The 23,180-nt window shown below is 44.0% G+C and overlaps 1 protein-coding gene across 1 annotated transcript in view; it reads right to left on the bottom strand.

The window, feature by feature from the left end:
* PPP1R13B (protein phosphatase 1 regulatory subunit 13B) overlaps window positions 1-22,315 on the bottom strand; it is a 66,404-nt gene extending 44,089 nt beyond the window's left edge. The window contains exons 1-4 of the mRNA XM_056852174.1: window positions 22,183-22,315; window positions 17,345-17,492; window positions 13,686-13,805; window positions 6,942-7,006 (exon numbers count right to left, since the gene is read on the bottom strand). Of these exons, the coding sequence (XP_056708152.1) occupies window positions 6,942-7,006; window positions 13,686-13,805; window positions 17,345-17,492; window positions 22,183-22,308 (459 nt within the window). The 5' untranslated portion in view covers window positions 22,309-22,315. The remainder of the gene's footprint in view (window positions 1-6,941; window positions 7,007-13,685; window positions 13,806-17,344; window positions 17,493-22,182) is intronic.
* Window positions 22,316-23,180: the final 865 nt, after the last annotated feature.

The raw sequence follows: 23,180 nt of genomic DNA, 5'->3' as shown, positions 1-23,180 counted from the left end.
TTGCAGCAGCCAGGCTAGCTGGAGTTTCTTTCTTCCCCACAAAAAAGAATTCTAAACTTTTGTTTAACCCTGGTTTTTTCTGCCTCGCCTTCCACCACTCACAGGGATTCTAAACTGGGGTTAAACAGAACCTTGGCTTACCTGTGAAGGTTCCTTCTACACTGAGGGAGGAGTACATCTTCATCAGCGGGTTTTGTCATTCCTATGCTCAGGGAGGCAGGATCTAAAAAACCTTTTGCTTCCTGTCACATGTGCTAGGACAGCCCTCTGATATCCAGTTCGAGGACTTCCAAAGCAGAATTTGAAAAAACAGAAACATAATCATGCACCCAAAGAACAAGGAGCAGCCACTATAAAAACATAACTCAAACACGGAATTAGTAACACGTAAACACGAGAATACTCTATTCTAACTTTCCCTTTTTCTTTTTTTTAATGTGCAACTTGAATACTTCCATTTTTCATCTGTTTCGATTCTTCACCCTGGGCGGGCAAGATGTACTCCTCCCTCAGTGTAGAAGGAACCTTCACAGGTAAGCCAAGGTTTTGTTCTTCCACTCAGTTCGGAGTACATCTTCATCAGTGGGATCTTCAAAAACTGACGTTAACTAGGAGGGAGTCTTCACTGATTATCTGAAACCACATTCTGGAGGACTCTCCTACCAAATGCCGTGTCGGATGAAGAATAGGTATTTATCTTGTAGTGACGTATGAACGTGGAAGGGCTTGACCAGGTCGCAGCCATGCAAATTTCTTCCACGGATGCATGACCAACAAAGGCTGCCGAAGTAGCTGCACTGCGAACGGAGTGTGCAGTAATCCCCAAGGAAACCGGGATGTTATTAAGTTGACAGCACAATTGGATGCACTGTTTGATGCATTTGCTGATAGCCACCTTTGACATTTCACATCCCTTATTGGGAGGTGATATTGACACAAATAGAGATTCTGAACGTCGGAATGGTTCCGTCCTTCTCAAGAAGATGCGTAAGGCTCTCTTCACATCCAAGGTGTGCCAGCTCTTTTCTTTTGGATGTGAAAGGTGAGGGCAAAAGGATGGCAAATGGAGTTCCTGTTGTCTATGGAACCTAGAATTCACTTTTGGTGTGAAGGCTGGATCTGGGCGTAGCACTACCTTATCCACATGGAATACACAAAGGCTTTTCCTAGTCGATAAAGCCGCTAGCTCTGACACTCGCCTAGCCGAAGTCACAGCCATGAGGAAAAGGACTTTCATCCTAAGATGAACCAGGGAAGCCTCCCATAAGGGTTCAAATGGGTGTCGGGTTAGAGCCTGCAGTACTACATGAAGTCTCCAAGTGGGGAATCTATGGACTGTCGGATGTGATATGGCCGAGGCGCCTTTTAAGAAGGTGACTATGTATGGATGCCTACACATTGGGTAGCTGTCCAATTGGGGAACTACAGTCTAAATCGCTGTAACCTGTTGCCTGAGAGTAGATGCCTTCAACCCTTGCGCCAGTCCCTCCTGGAGAAAGTCGAGTAAGTTGCCCGTCGTGGTGGCCACTGGGTCAGTATGTTTTCTTCCACACCATCTGACAAAAGCTTTCCAAGAAAAATCATATACTCGTCTGGTGGGTTGTTTCCTGGCTTCCAACATGGTGGTGACGACCTCTGAGGCATATCCCATCTCTAGCAACCTTGACCTTTCAAGAGCCAGGCGGTCAGCTTTAGCCAGTCTGGATCTGGGTGTACCAAGGGGCCCTGCTGGAGAAGGTCTTGCACCGGAGGTGGAGTCCATGGTTCTTGGATCGATAACTCCCTCAGGGTTCCAAACCAAGGTCGCCGGGGCCATCGTGGAGCTATGAAGATGACGAGGGCCTTCTCTTGTCTGACTTTCTGTAGAGCTTTGGATATTATCGGTAACGGAGGAAACGCATAAAGAAGACCCCGTGACCACGGGGACAGTAGCGCGTCTATTCCCTCGGCTCTTGGATGCATGAATCGTGATGGAAATCTTGGAAGCTGATGATTTTGGCCTGTGGCGAAGAGATCCATAACTGGTCTTCCGAACCTCTCTGTGATTTGTAGGAAGACCTCCCTCTTCAAGGATCACTCCCACTCGTCCACCTGCTGTCGGCTGAGCCAGTCCGCTTGCGTGTTCAACACACCTTTTATGTGTTCTGCCCTGAGGGACGCCACGTGATTCTCCACCCAATTCAGGATGGTCATTGCTTCCGCGTGGAGGGATGAGGAACGAGACCCGCCTTGCTTGTTTATGCAAGCTTTGGCTGAGACGTTGTCTGTCCTCAGTAGCACGTGACTGTTCCTGATTCTTGGTTGGAACTCAAACAGGGCCTTCCAGATCGCTCATAACTCCAACCGATTTATGTGAAGACGGCTCTCTTCTGATGTCCAACGACCCTGTGCCACGTGCTGCGGTAGAATCGCTCCCCAGCCTTCCAGGCTGGCATCAGTGAAGATTTGGGTTGTGTAGCGTGGGAGATAATTCTGGCCCTTGGCTAGATTGTGGGATCTGGCCCACCACCTCAAGCTGTCCTTTACATGACTCGAAATGATGAGACGTGTTATCTGCAACTGAAATGGTTTGAGGAACCATTGGAGGTCTCTCATACGGAGGCGATCCAAGGGAACAATCCCTATGCATGCCACCATTTTCCCTTGTAGTTTGGCTAGGGACGAAAGTCCGGAAGATTTGGCAAGAATAACTGTCTTTGTCAGCTTGACAATGGAGGCGATCTTTTCCGGTGGGAGGAACACTACATTCTGGTTCGTGTCGATGAACACTCCCAGGTGATGGATTAGCTGGAACGGGGAGAGGGAGCTCTTGGTGCGATTCACCAGGAATCTGTGCTGTTCCAGAATCCGGAGGACAGTCTCTGTATACTGGCGGGACAGATGTTCCGATGGAGCACTCACCAAGATGTCGTCTAAATACGGGAAGACGTGTATCCCCTCCTCTCCCAGGTGGGCCACCAGCATCACCAGGACCTTAGAGAAGACCCTCGGAGCTGATGAAAGGCCAAACGGGAGGGCCTGAAACTGGTAGTGATCTTGGTTGTATGCAAAGCGTAGAAATTTGCGGTGCGCGCGGTAGAAGGATGCCTTGGTGGAAGGATCCCCTTCCAGAATTCCAATTGCTCCTTCTGTTGTCTGATCTGCCTCATGCCAGAGTGTGAGATGTTCGAAAGGAACGAAAGGAAGAAGAGTAAGAGCCCTCACCTTTTTTTTTTGTACTTCGGTAGGGCCTTTTTCTTGTCTCTCATCTCTACTAGGATGTCCTCTAGCTTAGAGCCAAAGAGCCGGCCTCCTTCAAAGGGGTATCCCAGTAGGATGGACTTGGAACCGAAGTCAACTGACCAGGACCGTAGCCAAAGAGCTCTTCTGGAAATAGAGGAAACTGCCAGAGCCCTGGCTGACATAGCCATAGAGTCAAGGGTGGCATCCGCCATAAAATTCACCGCTTTTAGAACTCTGTTTAGGCCACTCAGTACCCTTTTGTTATCTTGTGGAGTCAGGTCAATTATTTTCCTGATCCACATGATGGAGGCCCGAGCCACCAGGGCTGCCGAAGCTGAAGCTTGGATGGATATGGCCGAAGCCTCATGAGCCTTTTTGATGGCATAATCAGCTTTTCTATCTAGGGGGTCCCTGATGTTACCAGCCCCATCCTCAGACAGTAAGTCAGCCGACTGCAGAGCAGCGACTGGTGCCTCAACCACGGGTACTTGAAGGAGATTGGAGGCCCGGGATTCCAGATTATACATCTTTCTAACAGTAGCTGGGAGTTGTCTATTGGATAAAGGCTTGTCCCATTCAGTTTTGAGGATGTCCTCAAAATATTCCGGAAAGGGCACGGCCCGGGTAGATGTCTTCAGTCTGGTGAAGAACTCCTTGGTGCCCCTGAATTTAGCCTTACTTTTGGCCGCCTCTGAGTCCTCATCCTCATGGAGGTCTAAGGCTGCTAGGACCTTGGTCAGAAAGGCCTGATAATCTTCCCCGGCAAATAGCAGGGATTGGTGGTCCTGATCTTGTGGCCCTATTTCGTTGTTTTCTCCAGAGGAGAATTCTCCCTCATCTTCCTCACTGGATGAGGGAGAGGGTGGCCTGGCCTTGCTGGTGGAAGGTAAAGGCGCCTTCCTAGCTGCTTTAGTCTGCCAGGTACATCGTTTGCCACTAGAGCTTTCCCCACGTTCTGACTCAGAGTGGATGGATGCCCTAAAAACTGGGGATGATCCCCTAGATCTTGTGATACTCCTGCAGGAAGGGTCGCTAATGTGGGCGAACTCCTCTCTTAATGCTTGCCGCATACGTTGAATCCGTCCTAGGCTGCCCGCCCCCTTTCCGAATTTAATGAAGAAACGATTTCAACGTTACCCAGTGTGGTCCCAGTAGCATGAACTCCAGAGGAGCCGGCATCACCGGGATCAGGTTCGCCCTCGTAACCTTTATAGGCCGAACGGGCAGTTACGGCGGCAATCTTTTCCGTGCCATTTTGGACGTCTCCTGGCTGAAGGCCCTGCTTTTGAGCCGCCGCTTGCAAATCGAGCCGATTCGCCCGTTTCTCTCCTTCGTGGCTCTTGGATGCCGCTTGAGACACTTGTTGGGAGGTAAGGAGCCCTTCAACCTGCTCCTCGTCCCCTGACATTAGTTCTTCTGAAGCCCTGTCCCCACTTTCTGACATGATTCCTCCCGAGAAGCGGGGTGGGGGTGGGGAGGCACGGAGACAGAGATGAAGAGGGAAAAGGCTGCTGGGTGCACACAAACAAAGGATAGAATGTAAAGAACACAGAAGGTAGACAGGAAGAGTTATTGAAGTCAAAGGCTAGAAAAATCAGGTTTGCTACAGAGCTAACCACAAACGCTGCTTCTCCCTCTAAGGCAGGAAGAGAACTGGATATCAGAGGGCAGTCCTAGCACATGTGACAGGAAGCAAAAGGTTTTTTAGATCCTGCCTCCCTGAACATAGGAACGACAAAACCCGCTGATGAAGATTTACTCCGAACTCAGTGGGAGAACTGAAGTTTAGAATCACAGTTCCTGGGGAGGAAACCAACTCCAGCATGCACCAAGATCCATCATGGCAAACTGGAGCTTGATTTAAGGATTCCCAAACCAGGAGACACTGAATTGTGCCCCACACAAATTGGTGAAAATCTTTTTTTCCCAAAGTGTTAAAAAATATTCATGTCAAAAGAAGATTTGAGCTATCGGAAATGCTATAATAACCAATTATGAAGGGATGCTCAGCACAGAATGACCCACCCTTAAGTCTTCAGCTACCAGAGGAAAACAACAACAACACTTCAATCTCTGACAAATAGAAGACATAACAAGTTACAGTTATTGCTAGCTTCACGGTATTAAAACCACAACAAGCATCAACACAGACCCAGGTTTTTAGTTTAAGGATATTTAAATAGGATTGTTAGATGGCACCCACTGTCCTTTTTCCAAAATAAAACAAAAGGATTGCAGGTCCAGAGTTGTACACTTAGGGTAAAGAAATTCCACATTAGTAGCTAAGGGGGCTTAATTACTCTTGAGGAGTTTCTGGTTTAAGCTACCATTCTATAAGCTAGGGCTTGACAAATGCCAGACACCAGGGCACCAAGGAATTTCATTGTGGCACCTAGTATTTTCAGCAGTCATTTATTGTAAGTGCCTCTTGGTGATTCTCAGTAGAACTACAAAGTATATTTAGGTGAGCAACAGAGGTTATGTTGACCATCAGGGTTACCCCATATTTATTTATATGCTGCAACACTTTTGCGAATAGCTTTTTAAAAAATGACAAGAAACTTGGAAGAGTTTAGGAATCGTTTTTGTGGTAGCAATAATTAGAAAGTAAAATATAAAAAACCCTGAAGGCTGAAAAAGAAGTCTGGCTCCTTAATTTTTGGCGTGGCTCGAAAAACCAGAGAAAATTTGTCAAGGACCAGGGGTGTTGAACTCAATTGTTACAAGGGCCATATATGACATAAATGCCACTTGGTTGGGCCGGGACATGCCTCCCCAGCCCAGATTGAGAGTGGGGGAGGGGCCGGCTGCCTCAGCTGGCTCATGGGCCAGATAAGAGCTCTCAAAGGGCTGGATCCGGCCTATAGGACTTATATGTCTGATGCCCCTGGTCAAGACCTTATATAACCAGAGCTGAGCAGAAGAACGACAAGAATTTAACTAAAAAGGCACCTAATACCAAATGTTTTTAATGCTGTATATTATTTAAATACCTCCCCCTCCCCAAATTTAGGACCCACAGTGCTAACAATACTTTTTTTTTTTTTGCCATCAAGTCACAGCTGACTTATCGTGACCCCGTAGGGTTTTCAAGGCAAGAGACGTTTAGAGGTGGTTTGCCATTGCCCGGCTCTGCGTCACAATCCTGGTGGTCCTTGGAAGTCTCCCATCCAAATACTTGCCAGGGTCAAGGCTATGACTGGCCCAAAGTCACCCTGCAAGTTTCCATGGCAGAGTGAGGACTCGAACCTGGGTTTCCCAGATCCTAGTCCAACACCTTAACCACTACACCATGTTGGCTCCCAACAACACACACAATACAAAATACAATCATCCATTTAAAACATTAGAACACATCATGAATACAGATAATTAAAACAGATAAGTCTTCAAACTGCCCCATAAGGTATTTCAAAATATCTTCCAGTAACAACCAGCAGGTTGCAGCTACATGTTTTAAATCTGTTGAGCACTTTATATTATATTCCTGTTCTTATACTGTTATCTGCACAAAGCACTTGGGAAAGGTCAACATAGAAACCAAAATAAATGAAGTTTAAGCTAAAAATTAGTAAAAAAGAGAGCGTAAATCAATGTTAGTCAGCCAATAGCAGCACTTCAGAAAACTTTCAGTTTCTATATTTCTAAGTACATAATTAGATATACAAACTAAATATGTTATGTTGGGCATGTATATTGTTTTCGTTATTTCAACCTACCCCATTTTCAGTACGTTTCTCCACAGGTATATTAACTCCATTCCTCTGATTCTGAGTCTGGCGGCCTAGGAACAACACAGTTAGCAAATTTACACTTATTGCCTCCACATGTAATGGCCAAAGAGTTAGACAACTTTTTAAAAAATTCAAAACAGGATCAAACTCACAGTATTATTGAGCTATAGTTTATTATGCTGACCTGCAGATATGAGTGAGTGTTTTTCATCTTTGTGGTGGGACTGGCATTTTGTTTTTTCAACATCTATTTAAAACTCAGTTAACAACAACACAATGACCACTGCAACAGAGGTTACCAAAGAAGCGGTACGGCTGCAGTGTAAACATCCAGTCTCACTACCCTCATGTTTTGCATATGTTTATAGAAAAGAAAGACTGTGAACACTGGGGAAACTTCACCCACCGGTCCCTTGTTAAACAAAGCACAGCTCATGTTGGAGGAATTCCAGCCAGGTACCGTTTTCTAGTAAAAGGCACCAGTTACCATCATTACTGCTCCTTCTTTAGGAGAAGGGAGGATGTCGTTCAATTCCCTTCCCTGCAAGGAGACAGGGTTTGCTGGTGGCCCATGGAAAGGAGCCTGTGGGTGGGGGCAAGCCATGGAAAGTGGAAGCACAGCGTGGGGGGCAACATAGGAGGAGGCCCTGTAAGGCACTGTCAGGTTATCCCCCACCCCTTTGACCCAGCTCCCATCCTTCCTCCCAATTTACAAAGTGCGCAAAGGCACTTCTTGGAGGGTCCTGAGTAGATTTTTTTTTGCCTCTCCAGCTCAACTGGCCTCAAACCAGGGTGGGACTCTGCCCACTCCATTCTGATGATCATGGGGGCAAACTTTCCCACACCCTAATGAGGCGGTTGCTTTAGATATCAGTGTCAATTGGTTGTGATATCAGTGCGAGCACAGTGTGTTAAGTTTTAAGTATAACACTTAGGCAAGGACCCTCAGGCATCATCAGAAGCACGAAGAGGATATTCCTCAGACCAGGACCTCAGCATTAAGGGTGCCTCTGGTGACACTGGGACAGGAACCCCTTGACCCAGGGCCCTCGCAGTTAGGGATAAGGGACACAGAACACTTCCCTTGCACATCAGTAATACTTGGCAGGGAAAAGGCTAGGCAGTATGCTACTCTTAGGGCTCAGATTAGGGTTGCCAGCTCTGGGTTGGGAAATACCTGGAGATTTGGGAGATGGAGCCTGGGTTCAGCAGGGTTTGGGGAGGGGAGGGACCTCAGCAGGGTATGACGCCATATAGTCCACCCTCCAAAGCAGCCATTTTTTTCAGGGGGACTGATCCTGTCCACCTGGAGATCAGTTGTAATAGTGGGAGATCTCCAGGTGCCACCTGGAAGTTGGCAACCCTAGCTCAGAACCATAGTGACCTCTCCCAGAATCCAGAAATGCACAGAGGCCTGACTCTTCCGCATCCCATCAGTTGCCTGCACTGTGGTTAACTATGGGGTGAGTTTTGCCCTTGGCTGCTTGGCCCTTGATTATCCCTGCTAATGGTGTTGGCTCCTCTATTCCATGCCAGCTTGCAAATCCCTCCTTAACTAAAGCTTCCCTCCAGGCCTAAAGAACCTCTCCACTGTTGCAATGGTTCCCTGGAGGGAGAAGGCAAATGAGATGAAATTGAAAAGTGGTTTGTTACATTCACGTTGTCTTTGCCTTAAAACCCTAGAGGATCTAACCCCACAGTAGGGAGGAAAGCCTTACCAATTCTCCCCACGTTAAAAAAACAACAACCACCTGAGAGTATGATCCAGCCTATGTAAAGAACTATTCAGTCTCAATGATTTCAATTAGGAGCATAAGCACATGCTTAAATCACTCCCAACATAATCACTCCCAACATAATCTGCGCAGTGCAACTTTGTCTCGATTTGCTTCTGTGTTCACAACTTTCCCATGTTAAAAGTTTTATCTTTTTTCAACGGCAAACAGATTTCACTACCACAGAACCAGGAAACACAGTATCTTTCTGCAAGCTAATGAACGGAACATCATGTTATCAGATGGACTGATGCATTTTCAATTCTGTGCCTTGAAAGCAACAGCAGTTCCAGCTCAGCACTCTGTAGATGTATATTAAAGGCCATTTCACAGAAGCCTCATAAAATTCCCCAATATAAAAGTGATTCATCTTCTTCACAGGTTTTACTTTAAAGAGTTAACTCTGCTTAGTTTAGAGGGAAATTGGCTGTTCTCCCACAGACCCGAAGGCTGGCGATGTTTAAAACATTCATATATGCAAGGTTTATTTTTATCTTGTAATATCGCATCTTTATCTCAAGAGGACGAGCAGGAAATCATCGAAACAAATACATGAGGTTCTTGTAGGTTATCCGGGCTATTGTGGACTGTAGTCTTTGTTAGTCTGGAATAGCCATGCGGATTAGCTTTGGATTTCACACATTAATAGATCACTTCAGGATACAATGGTTCCATATTAACATACCACACCCTCATTAGCACATTATCTTGATACTTACAGGACAATGATTAGCACATTACCTTTGATACTTTTTGCAGGACAATGATTCAGCTCAAACCCAACCCCTTTCTGACTATATATTACTCTTCCTACACACTTGACACTGAACTAAGGGGGCACAGCGCATTTGTTTGAAGTGCTCCAAGCCTTGTATTTTCCCAAACTGATATAGCAGCATTGAGCCATTATATATTTTCCACACGCAAATCACTGCTAAACTGCTTTCCTTTGCCTGGCAGAAAGCAAACAAGAACTGGTCTGAATAGATGAAGAAAAATGCTGGGCTGGTTCAAGCTCTTACTGACACTTCACAGCTTCCATTTTTAGGTGGATACATGAGAGATTTTTATGTGTATGCCCACAGATGAAAAGTATGAAGGTGACAAACAGATGTTTGCATTTGTCCACCATAAAATTACACACGCACAAAGAAGACATGATTCACTGTGTGTCCTCACTGAGTATATACTCTGTGGCAAACCCAGGTTCCTTTTGATGGAATTTGATGGAATTTGGGCATAGGTAGTTCCCTGTGCAAGCACCGGGTCATTCCTGACCCATGGGGTGACGTCACATCCTGACGTTTACTAGGCAGACTATGTTTACAGGGTGGTTTGCCATTACCTTCCCCAGTCAATTACACTTTACCCCCAGCAAGCTAAGTACTCACTTTACTGACCTCGGAAGGATGGAAGGCTGAGTCAACCTTGAGCCAGCTACCTAAAACCGACTTCCGTCGGGATAGAACTCAGGTTGTGAGCAGAGCTTTGACTGCACTACTGCAGCTTACCACTCTGTGCCACAGGGCTTTGGTGGAATTTACCTTCATGCAAAACTGAGGGTCAGTTAGCATTTGTCACTTAAGAACTGATTTTATTCATTTTATATTTTATGTCATTGATACCCCACCTTTCCCCCCAATGATGACTCAAAGAGGCTTACATCACTCTCCTGCCTTCCATTTTATCCACGCAACAACCCTGTAAGGTAGGTCAGGCTAAGAGTGTGTGACTGGCACAAGGTCATCCTCCCTTATGCTATATACAAGTTGAGGAGGCAGCGTGCTTAGATGTTTGGGCAGATGTACACTAAGCAAAATAGCTTATATATTTTTACAAACTTTCTACCTACCAAACATGTGTGGCCACTATTACTTGGCAGAACTTAATCTGACTATCACCATGAGCTTCACTTGATTTACTGCAGTCACAGCTCCCAGACTGCTAAGCTGCTTGTGATGCTGTTTCTTACTCTATAATAGTGCTAGGACTGATTGATCCAGTAATGGTATTTAAAAGGAGAGGATGGGTGAGAAAAAGTGCAGTTTGGAAACAGACAAGTTTGTCATAAGTAGCTTGAGAGCCTAAGAATAAGTGCTTACAAGATTCTGCAGAAGACTCTGAATATAGTATGCTTGAAAAGACAACACAAAAACATGGAAGAGGAGGGAACGAGGAGATGAACTACTTGGCTCAGAACAGAGTCCAAGGGATTCTGGATGTTATTGATGCCAGAAAGCAGACAGATGGATGGATTACTTTTATATAGGGCTGGTTGGTGCTGAATCGCTCTTGTAGCTCTGGAATTATCCACCTAGTCCATTTTACCCTGCTCTCCCATCAAGGAGTTTAATTTAGTTTATTGGATTTATATCCCACCCTTTCTTGAGTACAGTCAGGCTCAGGGCGCCTAACAATTAAAATTACACAATCCATTAAAATACATACTGTAAAATAGACTAATTAAAATCTTCTTAAGTTCAGGATGGAGGGCTACGGTTCCCTTTTGACTTCCTCCTCCTTACAACAACAACCCTGCGGGGCTGCCTGTTGTAGGGTTGTAAACTCTGGGTAGTAGGTGATGTGAAAGACCTCTCCCTGAGACTGTGGAGAGCTGCTGCTAGTCTGAGTAGACAGTGCTGTACCTGATGGACAGAGGGTCTGATTCAGTAGGGGAGGGGCTGTGGCTCAGTGGTGGAGCATCTGCTTGGCATGCAGAGGGTCCCGGGTTCGATCCCCAGCATCTCCAGTTGGAGGGACTAGGCAGGTAGGTGATGTGGGAGACCTCTGCCTGAGATCCTGGAAAGCCGCTGCCGGTCTGAGTGGACAGTGCTGACTTTGATGGACCAGGGGTCCGATTCAGTATAAGGCAGCTTCATGTGTTCATGTGGATATATGTTTTTGAATTTGTAGAATAATATTTAAAGGGGGAACTCTGGCATCTCCACTGTGGAATTATGTATGAGCTGTATCTGCATTGACTGCATAGGCTTAAATCCTACGAGACCTTCAGATAATTTAACAGAAGCAAAAAAATAAATAAAAGGTTACGCATGGGCTCACTCTTGTATTCATTTATTAGTACTTGCTGTATAAAGCCACTCTGTCATGGGGCTATTAATAAAAAAGCTCCTCGTGGGGGCTTCCCTCTATCACAGAGACAAGGCTGTCAACTGAGGCAGCATAGGAAGCAGAGCACGTGCAATCCTGCACTTGAAACCTCACATGAAACTGTCCGTCAACTGTTTCAGTGCTTTCACACACACTGAACAATGCACTTCCAATCCACTTTTAATGCACTTTGCAACTAGACTTCACTGGGTGAAACAGCAAAATCCACTTGCAAACGATCAGTAAAGCGCATTGGAGGTGGACGGAAAATGCATTATTCAGTATGTGTGAAAAACACCCATTTCATTTTGCTCAGTAACATCCCGTCTAGACAGCTAAAAACCAGGAGCTGGCTTTGCCTTGAAGTTGGCTAATCAGAAGAGGCCAATTCACAGTGGGTAGCCGTGTTAGTCTGTTTGCAGTAGTCAAAAAGGGCAAGAGTCCAGTAGCACCTTAAAGACTAACAAAAATATTTTCTGGTAGGGTATGAGCTTTCGTGAGCCACAGCTCACTTCTTCAGAGGCCAGCAAGACCAAAAGAGATAATGATGTAGCAAGAATCCTAAAAAAAGCTATTGTTCTTAAATTTAACAAACTGTTCTTAAATTTATTTAAATTTATATTATGATCGACTTCCCAAAGATTGTGCAAAAATGAATGCCTGAGACCCCCAACCAGCACGGGGGACGGGGGAAGACAAATCAACAATTTTCCCAAGTATGCAGGCTGACACAATTGCAGACTAGGTAAGTTTATGACTTTGTGAAGCGTTTGTGAATCGTCTATAATTATGCTGTGGGCGAAAAGCATCAGGTAGCAAAAAGAAGGATTCCAAGCAGGAAAGGAGAGTGCTTAAATACTTTTTTCCCTGCATATGGATTGGCAGCGCCAAGCAGACCACAACTGAGAACATAAAAGATTGTACAGAGTTTGCTTGGAAGACAGACGACAGTCAGCTGTTAAGCGTCAGGATATATTTCTGCACTGGCCCTCTGCAAACTCAAATAATCAAGACCTACCCAAACTGATATGATTTTAAAACTGGCAATAGAGAATGAAGAGTGTTTTTTTAAAGATACCTGCCATAATAATCTTTAAATTTTACTATATAACCATAACTGACAGCTCACTTGCAATCCATGGAGACCACCATTTGGGGAAGGAGCTTGGGAAGAGAAGAAGCAGAAGAGTTGGTTTTTATATCTCGATTTTCTCTACCTTTAAAGAGTCTCAAACTGGCTCACAATCTCCTCCCCTTCCTCTCCCCACAATAGGCACATTGTAAGGTAGGTGAGGCTGAGAGTTCAGAGAGAACTGTGACTAGCCCAAGGCTGGCATATGTGGAGGAGTGGAGAAACCAACCCGGTTCACCAGATTAGCATCCGCCGCTCATGTGGAGGAGAGGGGAATCAAACCTGGCCCTACAGATTAGAGTCCACCGCTCTTAACTACTATACCATGCAAAAGGCTGGAATGGGGGGATGCCAAAAAGCTGAAAGGGGGGGAATAAAGAAGTCACCTGATGAGTAGGTGATAATGTAGGTAAAAATAGAAACAGGGAAACACCCCAGTGTGTGCCGGGAACAGCAAGCAGGGAAAGGAAATGACAATGATAAAAGTGAGAAAGAAATGTGATGGTTGGACTACGCTGAAAGAAAAGGGGTTTCTTTGGGATGGAGACATGGAGTGTAACACCCCAGAGAACTGTTCATATGTGGTTGAGATTCCTCCAATCCTGTAGAATCAATAATACTTGCTTCTTCTATTTTAGCTGAATTTAAAAAAATTAAGTTGGAAATTGTTGACTCCTGGTGTAGCAACAAACTTTAGAGAGGTATACATACCCTGTTCACTGCTTTCTGTTGGAGATTCTTCATGTCGAAGAAAAAATTTCACCTCCTCCCTGCGAGGTCCCCACTTTTGTAGATGGTCATACATCATGTGATCAAACGGAATGGGCCGTTCTAAATGTAGAAAAATCACGTATTCCTAATCTGAGCAATCCATTTGACACGTTTGCACAATTAAACAAAGTAAATAAAAAGAGGTGTTACAGCTTTTTTATCATTCAGTCACTTGGTAAAAAATTTTCTGGTAAAATTGCAAAGTTAATTATGCTCAAATGGACAATCTAATCCTTCCCCCTTCAAAAACAGGAAGCAAAAGACAAAACCCAGAACATATCCTTAATAGTTCCCCCCAATACATCTCCCAAAGAACAAGTTTCCACAATCTTCTCAACTACCTATGTAGGTCTGCAGTTATGACAGGGCACAGGCCTTTTTTCCCACTGAGTCATCTGCATATTACCATGTTTGCCTCTCATTTTAATTCTCAGTCTTACAGAGCAAAAATATGACTTTGATTATCATCATTCTAGCCCAGGCCTGCACCTAGTTGTGTGCAGCCCTCCAGGAGTTCACTAAGCCTCCTATTTTCACTGCCTGCTGAGGCCTACAAAAACACATAGGGCTTGTCAAACTCCTGACAGACCATAATCCAAGGCTTGTGGGCTGCATTTGTCATAGCGGGTCACAAGTTCTGCAGCCGTATTTCATCCAAGTCACTGATGAAGACACTAAACGATATCACACTCAACAACAGCCTTTGCAGAATGCCATTATAACACGCTGCCAGATTATTGACTGGAGCTGGCTGCATAGGTCACATCACATTAGCGTTACATTGTCTGAACTGGTTTCGTTGGTTTCTGAGCCCAACACAAAGTGCTGGTTTTGATCTAAGTCAAACAGTCTGGGCCCAGGATACATCAAGCATCACATTCTCACCCCTGTAGCTATCCAAGTTTTTAAGATCTTCCTCCATGCTCTGTTGCAACTGGCTCTACCATCTCAGTGATTCTACAAATTCTGTACACATGTGGCAGTGAAATTATGGAACTCCCTCTACAGGGAAACCTTGTCTGACCCCTTTCTGTGACGACCCTCAGATGACAGCTGAAGACGGTAATATTTCAGAGAGCCTTCTTCCAACCATAATACAGCTAAGGCATATGGTAGGATGGGGTTAAGACTAACCAGGTTCCCCATTAAACAAAGATTTTTAACAAGGGGTTGATGCTGAACTTTAGCCAGATCCCTAACTAAGCAGCCAGCCCGGTCAGCCTTCACCATGGTGCCAACCAACCTACTGCTCAATCCCAGTTGAAGGCAAAGGGTGGAATTCGTTGCAGGGTGGAAGTATAAAATTCTACAATCCTGACCTCTCAGCCTCTCTTGGTTACATCGGCTCTCCAACTCATTTTCCTGTTCTAACGTGAATCGATAAAGAGGACACTCTCCTCGCATGAACCTACACACCACACCATTCATCAGTTTTTGCTTGCCACGTCATATCAATTGTCCTCAGCCAGACTGCAGGCATCACGGCAGTGATCCCTTTGGAATGGCTTACCGGAGGAGGTGAGAAGAGCACCTGCTCTACTGACTTTCGGGAAGTGTCGTGAATCAGTTCTTTCAAAACGCCCTCTGCTGAATTGGGTGCTGGGCTGTCAATTCTCTAGAAAGCTGCTGATAGGGCACCTGACGTATTTGCTTATCTTTGTTGCTTGTGTGTGTGTTAAGTGCCATCAAGTCGCTTCCAACTCATGGCGACCCCATGAATCAAAGTCCTCCAAAATGTCCTACCTTTGACAGCCTTGCTCAGATCTTGCAAACTGGGGGCTGTGGCTTCCTTTATTGAGTCAATCCATCTCTTGCTGGGTCTTCCTCTTTTCCTGCTGCCCTCAACTTTTCCTAGCATGACTGTGTTTTCCAGTGAGTCTTGTATTCTCATATGAACTTGTTTCCAACACTTACAATAGTGTATTCAAATATATATATATATATATATGTGTGTGTGTGTGTGTGTGTGTGTGTATACTTAAACGTACATTTTTATAATAGAGCTTCTTTTTATTATTTTGTATTAGAAGGTGTTTATTTGTAAGAATTGTATTACAAATGTAAAATATAACACTAACTGACAACCAGTATAATATATAGCAATATATATATTTTTTAATACACTACTGTAAGTGTTGGAAACAAGTTTATATCAGTGGTTGAGGACCTGTTGATACACTGTTAGTTTTACACATTTGTTACCTGACTCTCCCCTTAATTACTATTTATCTTTGTCGCTTGTCAGGCAGTTGTGGGTGGTGCCACTGTTTAATTTCAGATAGGTCTTTATACAGTGCCTACTTTTGGCAGGTGGTAGGTGGACTTATAGATATTTTAAATAAATAAATAGTATGCTGCTTTGAGCCCCATTTTAGAGGGAAAGGCAATGCATAAATTATTTTTAATAAAGAATATTATTTCCCTAGGTACGCTGATCCTGAATCCCCTGGAACCATTTTTTTTTAATGACAAACACTACCTTTGTTTCTTCATCAGTTCTCTGGGACCATGCCAGTCTACCCCACATTCCCTCAGTAAGCTCTAATTTATAGTAATTAAGGAAATCGTGTGAGGGTTTGATACTGTGCCAAAAGTAGGTTCAGTTCTGAGAACCGCATCCCAACTATATAACAAGCAATTGATTCAAGGCTAATGAGCATATTTTTGTGCAAATACCATGAACTTGCCTGTAGGTATCTTCACAATCTGTGCCATTAAGCCGGCTTTAAACAGAATGCCTCTTTCACACTGATAACTGCACACACACATACAAAGAAGTGCCTGCTGGATCAGACCAGCAGTCCATCTAGGCTGAGGGAGTTGGGAATGTTTCGTCTGGAGAAGAAGAGGTTGAGGGGGGACATGATTGCTCTCTTTACGTATTTGAAGGGCTGTCACTTAGAGGAGGGCAGGGAGCTCTTCCTTTTGGCAACAGAGGATAGGACTCGCAATAATAGAGAGGTACTGGCAGGCGGAGAGGTACCAGCTGGATACCAGGAAAAGGTTTTTTACAGTAAGAGTTGTTCAACAGTGGAATCAGCTACCTAGGGAGGTGGTGAGCTCCCCCTCACTGGCAGTCTTTGAGCAGAGGCTGGGCAAACACTTGTCAGGGATGCTCTAGGCTGATCCTACTGTGACAGCAGGTAGACTTCCCCTGACTATGGAAGATCCACTGATGGACTATGGAAGATCTCTCCCCCCACGAACCCCCGTTTGCCGTATCACTACATTGAGCAGGGGGTTGGACTAGATGACCTATATGGACCCTTCCAACTCTATGATTCTATGATCTATGTTTCACACAGGGTCCTACAGTTGCCCTGGAGTGCTGAACAAACTAGGCACAGAGACCAAGACCTTCCCCTGATACTGCCTCCTAGAAACTGGTATTCAGAGTGCGCTACCTCCTTTTATGGAAGCTCCCTTCAGCCACCCTGGTGAGTTACCATCAACGGCTAGTAGCCATTTTGAGCCCACAGGAGATACAACTGTGTGAAAACACTAGGAACGCTCACTAAGCTTGGAGCTGGTGAAAATGCAGGACTGTAGTGACGTTTCCTGAGAATAAGAGTATTTCAGAATACCGAAGGACTGCTTACCATTTCCACGCCAGACTTCAGAAAGATGGCAACTGCCTTCGCCGGGTTCTTTGCAGAATTCCACCACATCTCGACACGTTGTTTCAGGCGTAATTGGCACTTCAGTCAAAATCTGTTCGTTGTTGCTCAGGAACACAGTTAATATCATCTGAAAAACAACAACATAAAACTAACCTTTAAACCAGCTTTTTAAAAATGGCAGAGATTTGTGGTTGGCATTAAGAGGCTCAAATGTAATTTGGTACTTTGCCTTTACATAATTGTTTTTAATCCACAGAACATTAAGAGGTTTGCAAAACTAAGCAAAAATCCCCTCAGAAATACAAAACCAGAATGGCTGCCTTTTATATTCCACCCAGAGACCAATCAAAGAAAACATGTTTTGTGTAAGTGCTCATGGTCTGGCAACATTCGGTTATTAAGGCCTGATGAGTTTATAATTGAAAAGTCAGAAAATATATCCAAAAACACGGCTCCTGCCTCAGTGAACTGCAGAAAACATTCTGGAAGGGGAGAGCACCCTAATACCTAGGGGAGGAGCTGTGGCTCAGTGCAAGGGCAACCGCATGGCATACAGAAGGTCCCAAGTTAATTCCCGGCATCTCCAGTTAAAGGGACTAGGCAAGTAGGTGATGGGAAAGACCTTCTCTGCCTGAGGCCCTGGAGAGCCGCTGCCAGTCTGAGTAGACAATATTGAGTTTGATGGACCAAGGGTCCGATTCAGTATAAGGCAGCTTCATGTGTTCAATGTACCTTGTCAAACAGAGCTCAAGAGATTGACAGTCCCACTGCTATGTGGTCTTCACAAGACTTGCTGCTAATGTGGATAACACTTTTCAACCTCCTCACCATCAAGGATATTCTTTTCATTTCTACGAAGCAGTTACAGAGTTAGGACACCTCGTTAATCTAAACTGGACAACTGGTTTTAAATTGTGTGTTCTAATCTTATGTTTATGTTGTAATGACTTGTGATTTGTTATTGTTGGAAGCCGCCCTGAGCCCGGCATTGTGGGGAAAGGGCAAGGATATAAGTTAATAAAAAATAAATAGCGTTTTCTGTTTAATTTTTACAATTCTTCATACTGACAGGTTTGTAGTCTCTCAAAATGTATAGGGGCATTCCAAGAAGCAGGATCTTGCATGTCTTATTCTCTGAAGGCAAGGCATTTTAAAAGGGCTGGCGCAGGCCACACAACCTGTTACTCACAAAGCCACATGTAGCCTACCAGACTGTGTTGCGGCCTGCTGAGTGCCTTGTTTGTGCATTCCTAAATAGCAATAACAAACAAAAAGAGCTCTATCAAGCCATATGTAGATAGTCTGTATTAGGTTAAGGGGATCATAAATTGTGCAGGCCCTGAGTTAGAGAAATATCCAACAGCTACTTTTCATCTGTAATACGTGGGGCTGAACGGGTGTCCTCTACGAGTGGTTAAATATCGCAGACTACTTCAGAATTAAAATGTGAAGCAAACATGATTATTTGCAGATGACTCAGTGGGAACAAATCCTGTGTCCTGTCAAAGCTACTGTTTCCACAGTGGAGAACGATGTATTTGTTGTTGAACTAGCATAGCCCAGGCACACAGCTAATTTTATATCTTAATGTAAAATCTGCCTAGCAAAGAAGTTAAATATGGAAGTAGCATTATTCTGGTACTGTTAACAAATCCTTATATTTTCACAACAGCAAAAACTGGGGCAGGGAGGGTGTGACCGCTTGTTGCTGAAGGCTACAGAAATTACCTATAATGAGCTGTTTAGAAATAAGGTTGCATCTAGTACCAATAAAACCACACTGAGTATATTGCCCCTACACCAACTTCAACCACTACTACATAGGCTGGTCCAAGACCCCAAGAAATGCTACTTTAACTGCAATATTAAGAGCTTCTTTTTGTTCTGCTGACGCAGCAGCAAAGGACTGGACTACCCGTATCGTTCGGACCACAGGAGAGCTTTAAGAAAACATATGCACGGCAGCCCCCGTTGCAGAGGCTTCTATATGAGAAAAGAGGACTTCTCATATGCTAGGTTTCTACTGGATATGCTAGGTTTCTCATATGCTAAGTTTCTACTGGATTCTGCCATTCTTGGTTTTTCGGTAACAAAACCATGTCAGTCTTGAGTAGTGCAAAATGCTACAGACAATAAAACAAGTTGCATTGTACTATTTTGGTACATCTGAATTTGCCCTCAGCAATATTTACAATTTACAGTGGGTTATAGATCAAATCAAGCCTGAACTCACCCTAGAAGCTAAAATGACTAAACTGAGGCTATTGAATTTTGGTCACATGATAAGAAGACAAGAGTCACTGGAAAAGACAATCATGCTAGGAAAAGTTGAGGGCAGCAGGAAAAGAGGAAGACCCAACAAGAGATGGATTGACTCAATAAAGGAAGACACAGCCCACAATTTGCAAGATCTGAGCAAGACTGTCAAGGATAGGACATTTTGGAGGACACTGATTCATAAGGTCGCCATGAATTGGAAGCAACTTGACTGCACTTAACACACACACACAATATTTACAAGAACAGGAAAGTAGCACCCGTCATATTAGAGACTGAGTTGAGTGGGGCAGTAAATTGCCTAAGATGATGAATGTGCTGTCAAGGTACAACCGACTCATGGCGAGTCGGGGCTTTCCAGGCAAGAGACAAACAGAGATGGTTAGCTGTTGCCTTTCATTGTGAAGCTGCCCCAGTATTCCTTGATGATCCCCCATCCAAGTACTAACCATGGCCGATGCTGCTTAGTTCTGACGAACTCTGGCTAAGCTGGGCTATTCAGGCTGCTAAATTACCTAAGCCACCCAGCAAATCCAGGACTGTGCTGCTGAAGGTTGAACGAGGGACTTCCAGCCCACAGTTCATGCTTGTACAGTTCACACCACAGTACAGTTAACCTCAATTAATTAACACAATGGGTCATGTTAACCTACACAAGCCTAGAGTAAAAGTTACATCTGTTGACATATCAGCTAATGCAGTTCAGTGGAACCGTTTACTGGGAAATCTAGGGAGGCAGGAAATGAGTGCTGCTGATGGGTGGCATACTTTTCTAAAACAGATCAAGATCACACACAAACATCAAATCTCACAGTAGTAATGAAATAGTCACCTTTATTACTACTAATTAGGATAAAGAAAAATTGGCTAGGATCCAAAGAACTGCTCAACTTGTTCTTAAGGGGGGGCTTGGGGCTTGTGTACCTTGAGTAACAGCATCCAACACCACATAGCAAAAGTTTCCTTTGAAAATTTAGGGGCTTTCAAAAATAGTTTGTGATGTGGTTTGAAGTTCAAATGAAAACATACAAAAATCCCACCTGGCACTTCCAAGTCCTTGGGCATACCTGAAACCACAATTTGGATTCCTGTCAATATGACTGAACTGTTTGCTAAATCTTGTTTCCCAGGAGCACTTCAATGCAGGCCAAAATAGCCATTAATTTCCTGACGCAGAGAATCACACCTGATTTTTTCATGACTCCAGGCCTCTTTGCTTCACTCCCCCCTCCCATAATTATTTTCTTTCCTTCCGCTCCATCTGAGGAAAGAAGCTCTGACACATGAAATGCTGGAATAAAAGTCTGGTGGCTCTGGACTTCTGTTTTGTTGTACTTCAATAGACTAACACGGCCACCTCTCCAAAATAATGTTGCATTTCCCCAATGCTAGGGTAAAAACCTCTATGTTCCACTTCTGCAAAAATTCGCTGCCTTTCATTCCAAATACCTCCTTTACAATTTCCTATCATCAGAAAAATGGATTCTTGATGATCAAGCTATTGAAATGCAAGATACAAATTCTGAAATGCAACTGTTTGTTTAGTGATTTATTGTTACGGCCATTGGCCAGCATAATGCAACCATTTTAAACAGTGCTAAAAGAAAATAAGCTTGGCTTGGCTAAATTTAACAGATGTCCTTGCCTATTAAAAGACATTTCTTATGGCACATGCTGCCCTGAGCTTCTGCGAAGAAGGATAGGATGCAAATGCACTAAGTAAAATAAATACATAAATACAAGTCTCAGTAACCTTGCAAATCACTGCTGCAAGGTCAAAGTCATGCAAACCAGCCTTCTGGATCTGGTCCTCAGCTACACAGTGTCTACTTTGCTGTGCCACAGAGAGTTAACGTTTTTTGTCAAATATCTGTAGGTCAATAAAAGTTAACAGTAGTCTCTTGCGCCGTCTCTCTTTGCGAAATACTATCAGACAATTAGAAAATCATTGGATTTGGGACACAACTGCTAAGGTCACTACTGAATTCTCCAGATAAACTGCTATTTCACTGCAACAAACGAAGGCCCCTAATACACTAGGAAATGGCATTTCCCAAAACATTTATTCATAGATATTAAAATAATGATTGGTGGTAACAATTTTCTTTTATTGCAGCAAAAGACTGAGAGATAACCACACACACACACACATGACATTTTGTTAGACTAATGCTTTTGCTCACAGGATTATACAGAAATATGTTGAGAATGGCTGCTTCTCTCTAACCGCTTGGGGACATTATTAGTATCTGTAAAATAAGTCTGTAACAGGCCAGCTAAGACATATAACAAGATTTTTCTGCAAGCAAATCATCAATTAATTCGGTTTCATCCAGAGTCCAAAATTGTATAACACAAACATGCAAGCAAAGCAACTTTTTCAAAGTTATACAAATGTCATATCAGACAATAGATGTAAGCCTGTAAAGGTGAAAGCAGAGATACACACTTAGTGGAACAGTAAGAACATTAAACCCTATAAGAGAAAGGTGCAAATACAGGACGAGCATAAGGAAAGAGCGGCACCAGTTCATTCTCACCTTTTTTTTCAGTATTCTGACTAGCTTTTTAGTTCTCTGCTTCAGGCCAGTCCTCTCTGGTTGCCAAATTTTCTCTTTTGAGGTGTCTAAGATGCTTTGAAGAATCATTCTTAAAATGGTCCTCATGAGTAAAGCCACAAATAAAAAGCAAAGATTTAAAAAAAAAAAGACTTAAAAAAATTATCCAGTGAAGCTAGAATCTAAAATAGGTTCCGTGCACCAGCTACAGTTGAAATCTACTAAAATGGATATTCCTCTGGGCTGGTGACATATAAAGTAAAAGAGGCAATGACGTGCCATGATAAGACATCCGAATGAAACAAGACAGACCATAGCTGTGACAGCAGAGAGATATGGTTGATCAAATTTCACCTAATTAGGCAAGCTTAAACTAGGAGTTCACGACACCACATGTGTAAGTGTGCTAACCTTTGCTTCAGTTTAGGAAGCATCACATCAGAACAAGGGTCAATTTCAAAAGCAAGTTTATTGCATACGTTAGGGGGAAAAGGGGGAATGTTTCCCACTGGGGTGGGGGGAGACACAAACATTTATCTGAAACATGCTTAGGTCTGGTTCTACAATACCTTGTACATAATGGGTCAGGCTACCAGTTATGGCAACAGTGGCACTAACTGTGTGCCAGGCAACCCCAGGCTAAGACAGCAAGTTGCCTCCCCATTTCTATAAAGCCCCTTGCCATTCTTCCATTATCAGCACCTATTAAATTGGTCCACCTTACTTTACCTTATCTCACCAAATTGAACAGTGGGGCTGGATTTCCTTCAGTTCAAGGAACCTTCCTTTGACACAAGAGAATCATAAAGTTGGAAGGGGCCATACCCCTGCTCAATGCAGGGTCAGCCTAAAGCATCCCTGACAAGTGTTCACCCAGCCGCTGCTCGAGCACTGCTAGAGGGGGGGACGTTCACCACAGAAGGGAACGTTCTTTATGCTGTTCCTAGCAGAATGGAAGTACAGGATCCAACCCAAAAAAT

This window comes from Euleptes europaea, chromosome 6, assembly GCF_029931775.1.
Source record: "Euleptes europaea isolate rEulEur1 chromosome 6, rEulEur1.hap1, whole genome shotgun sequence".
Lineage (NCBI taxonomy): Eukaryota > Metazoa > Chordata > Lepidosauria > Squamata > Sphaerodactylidae > Euleptes > Euleptes europaea.
This window is presented reverse-complemented; position numbering and strand designations above follow the sequence as displayed.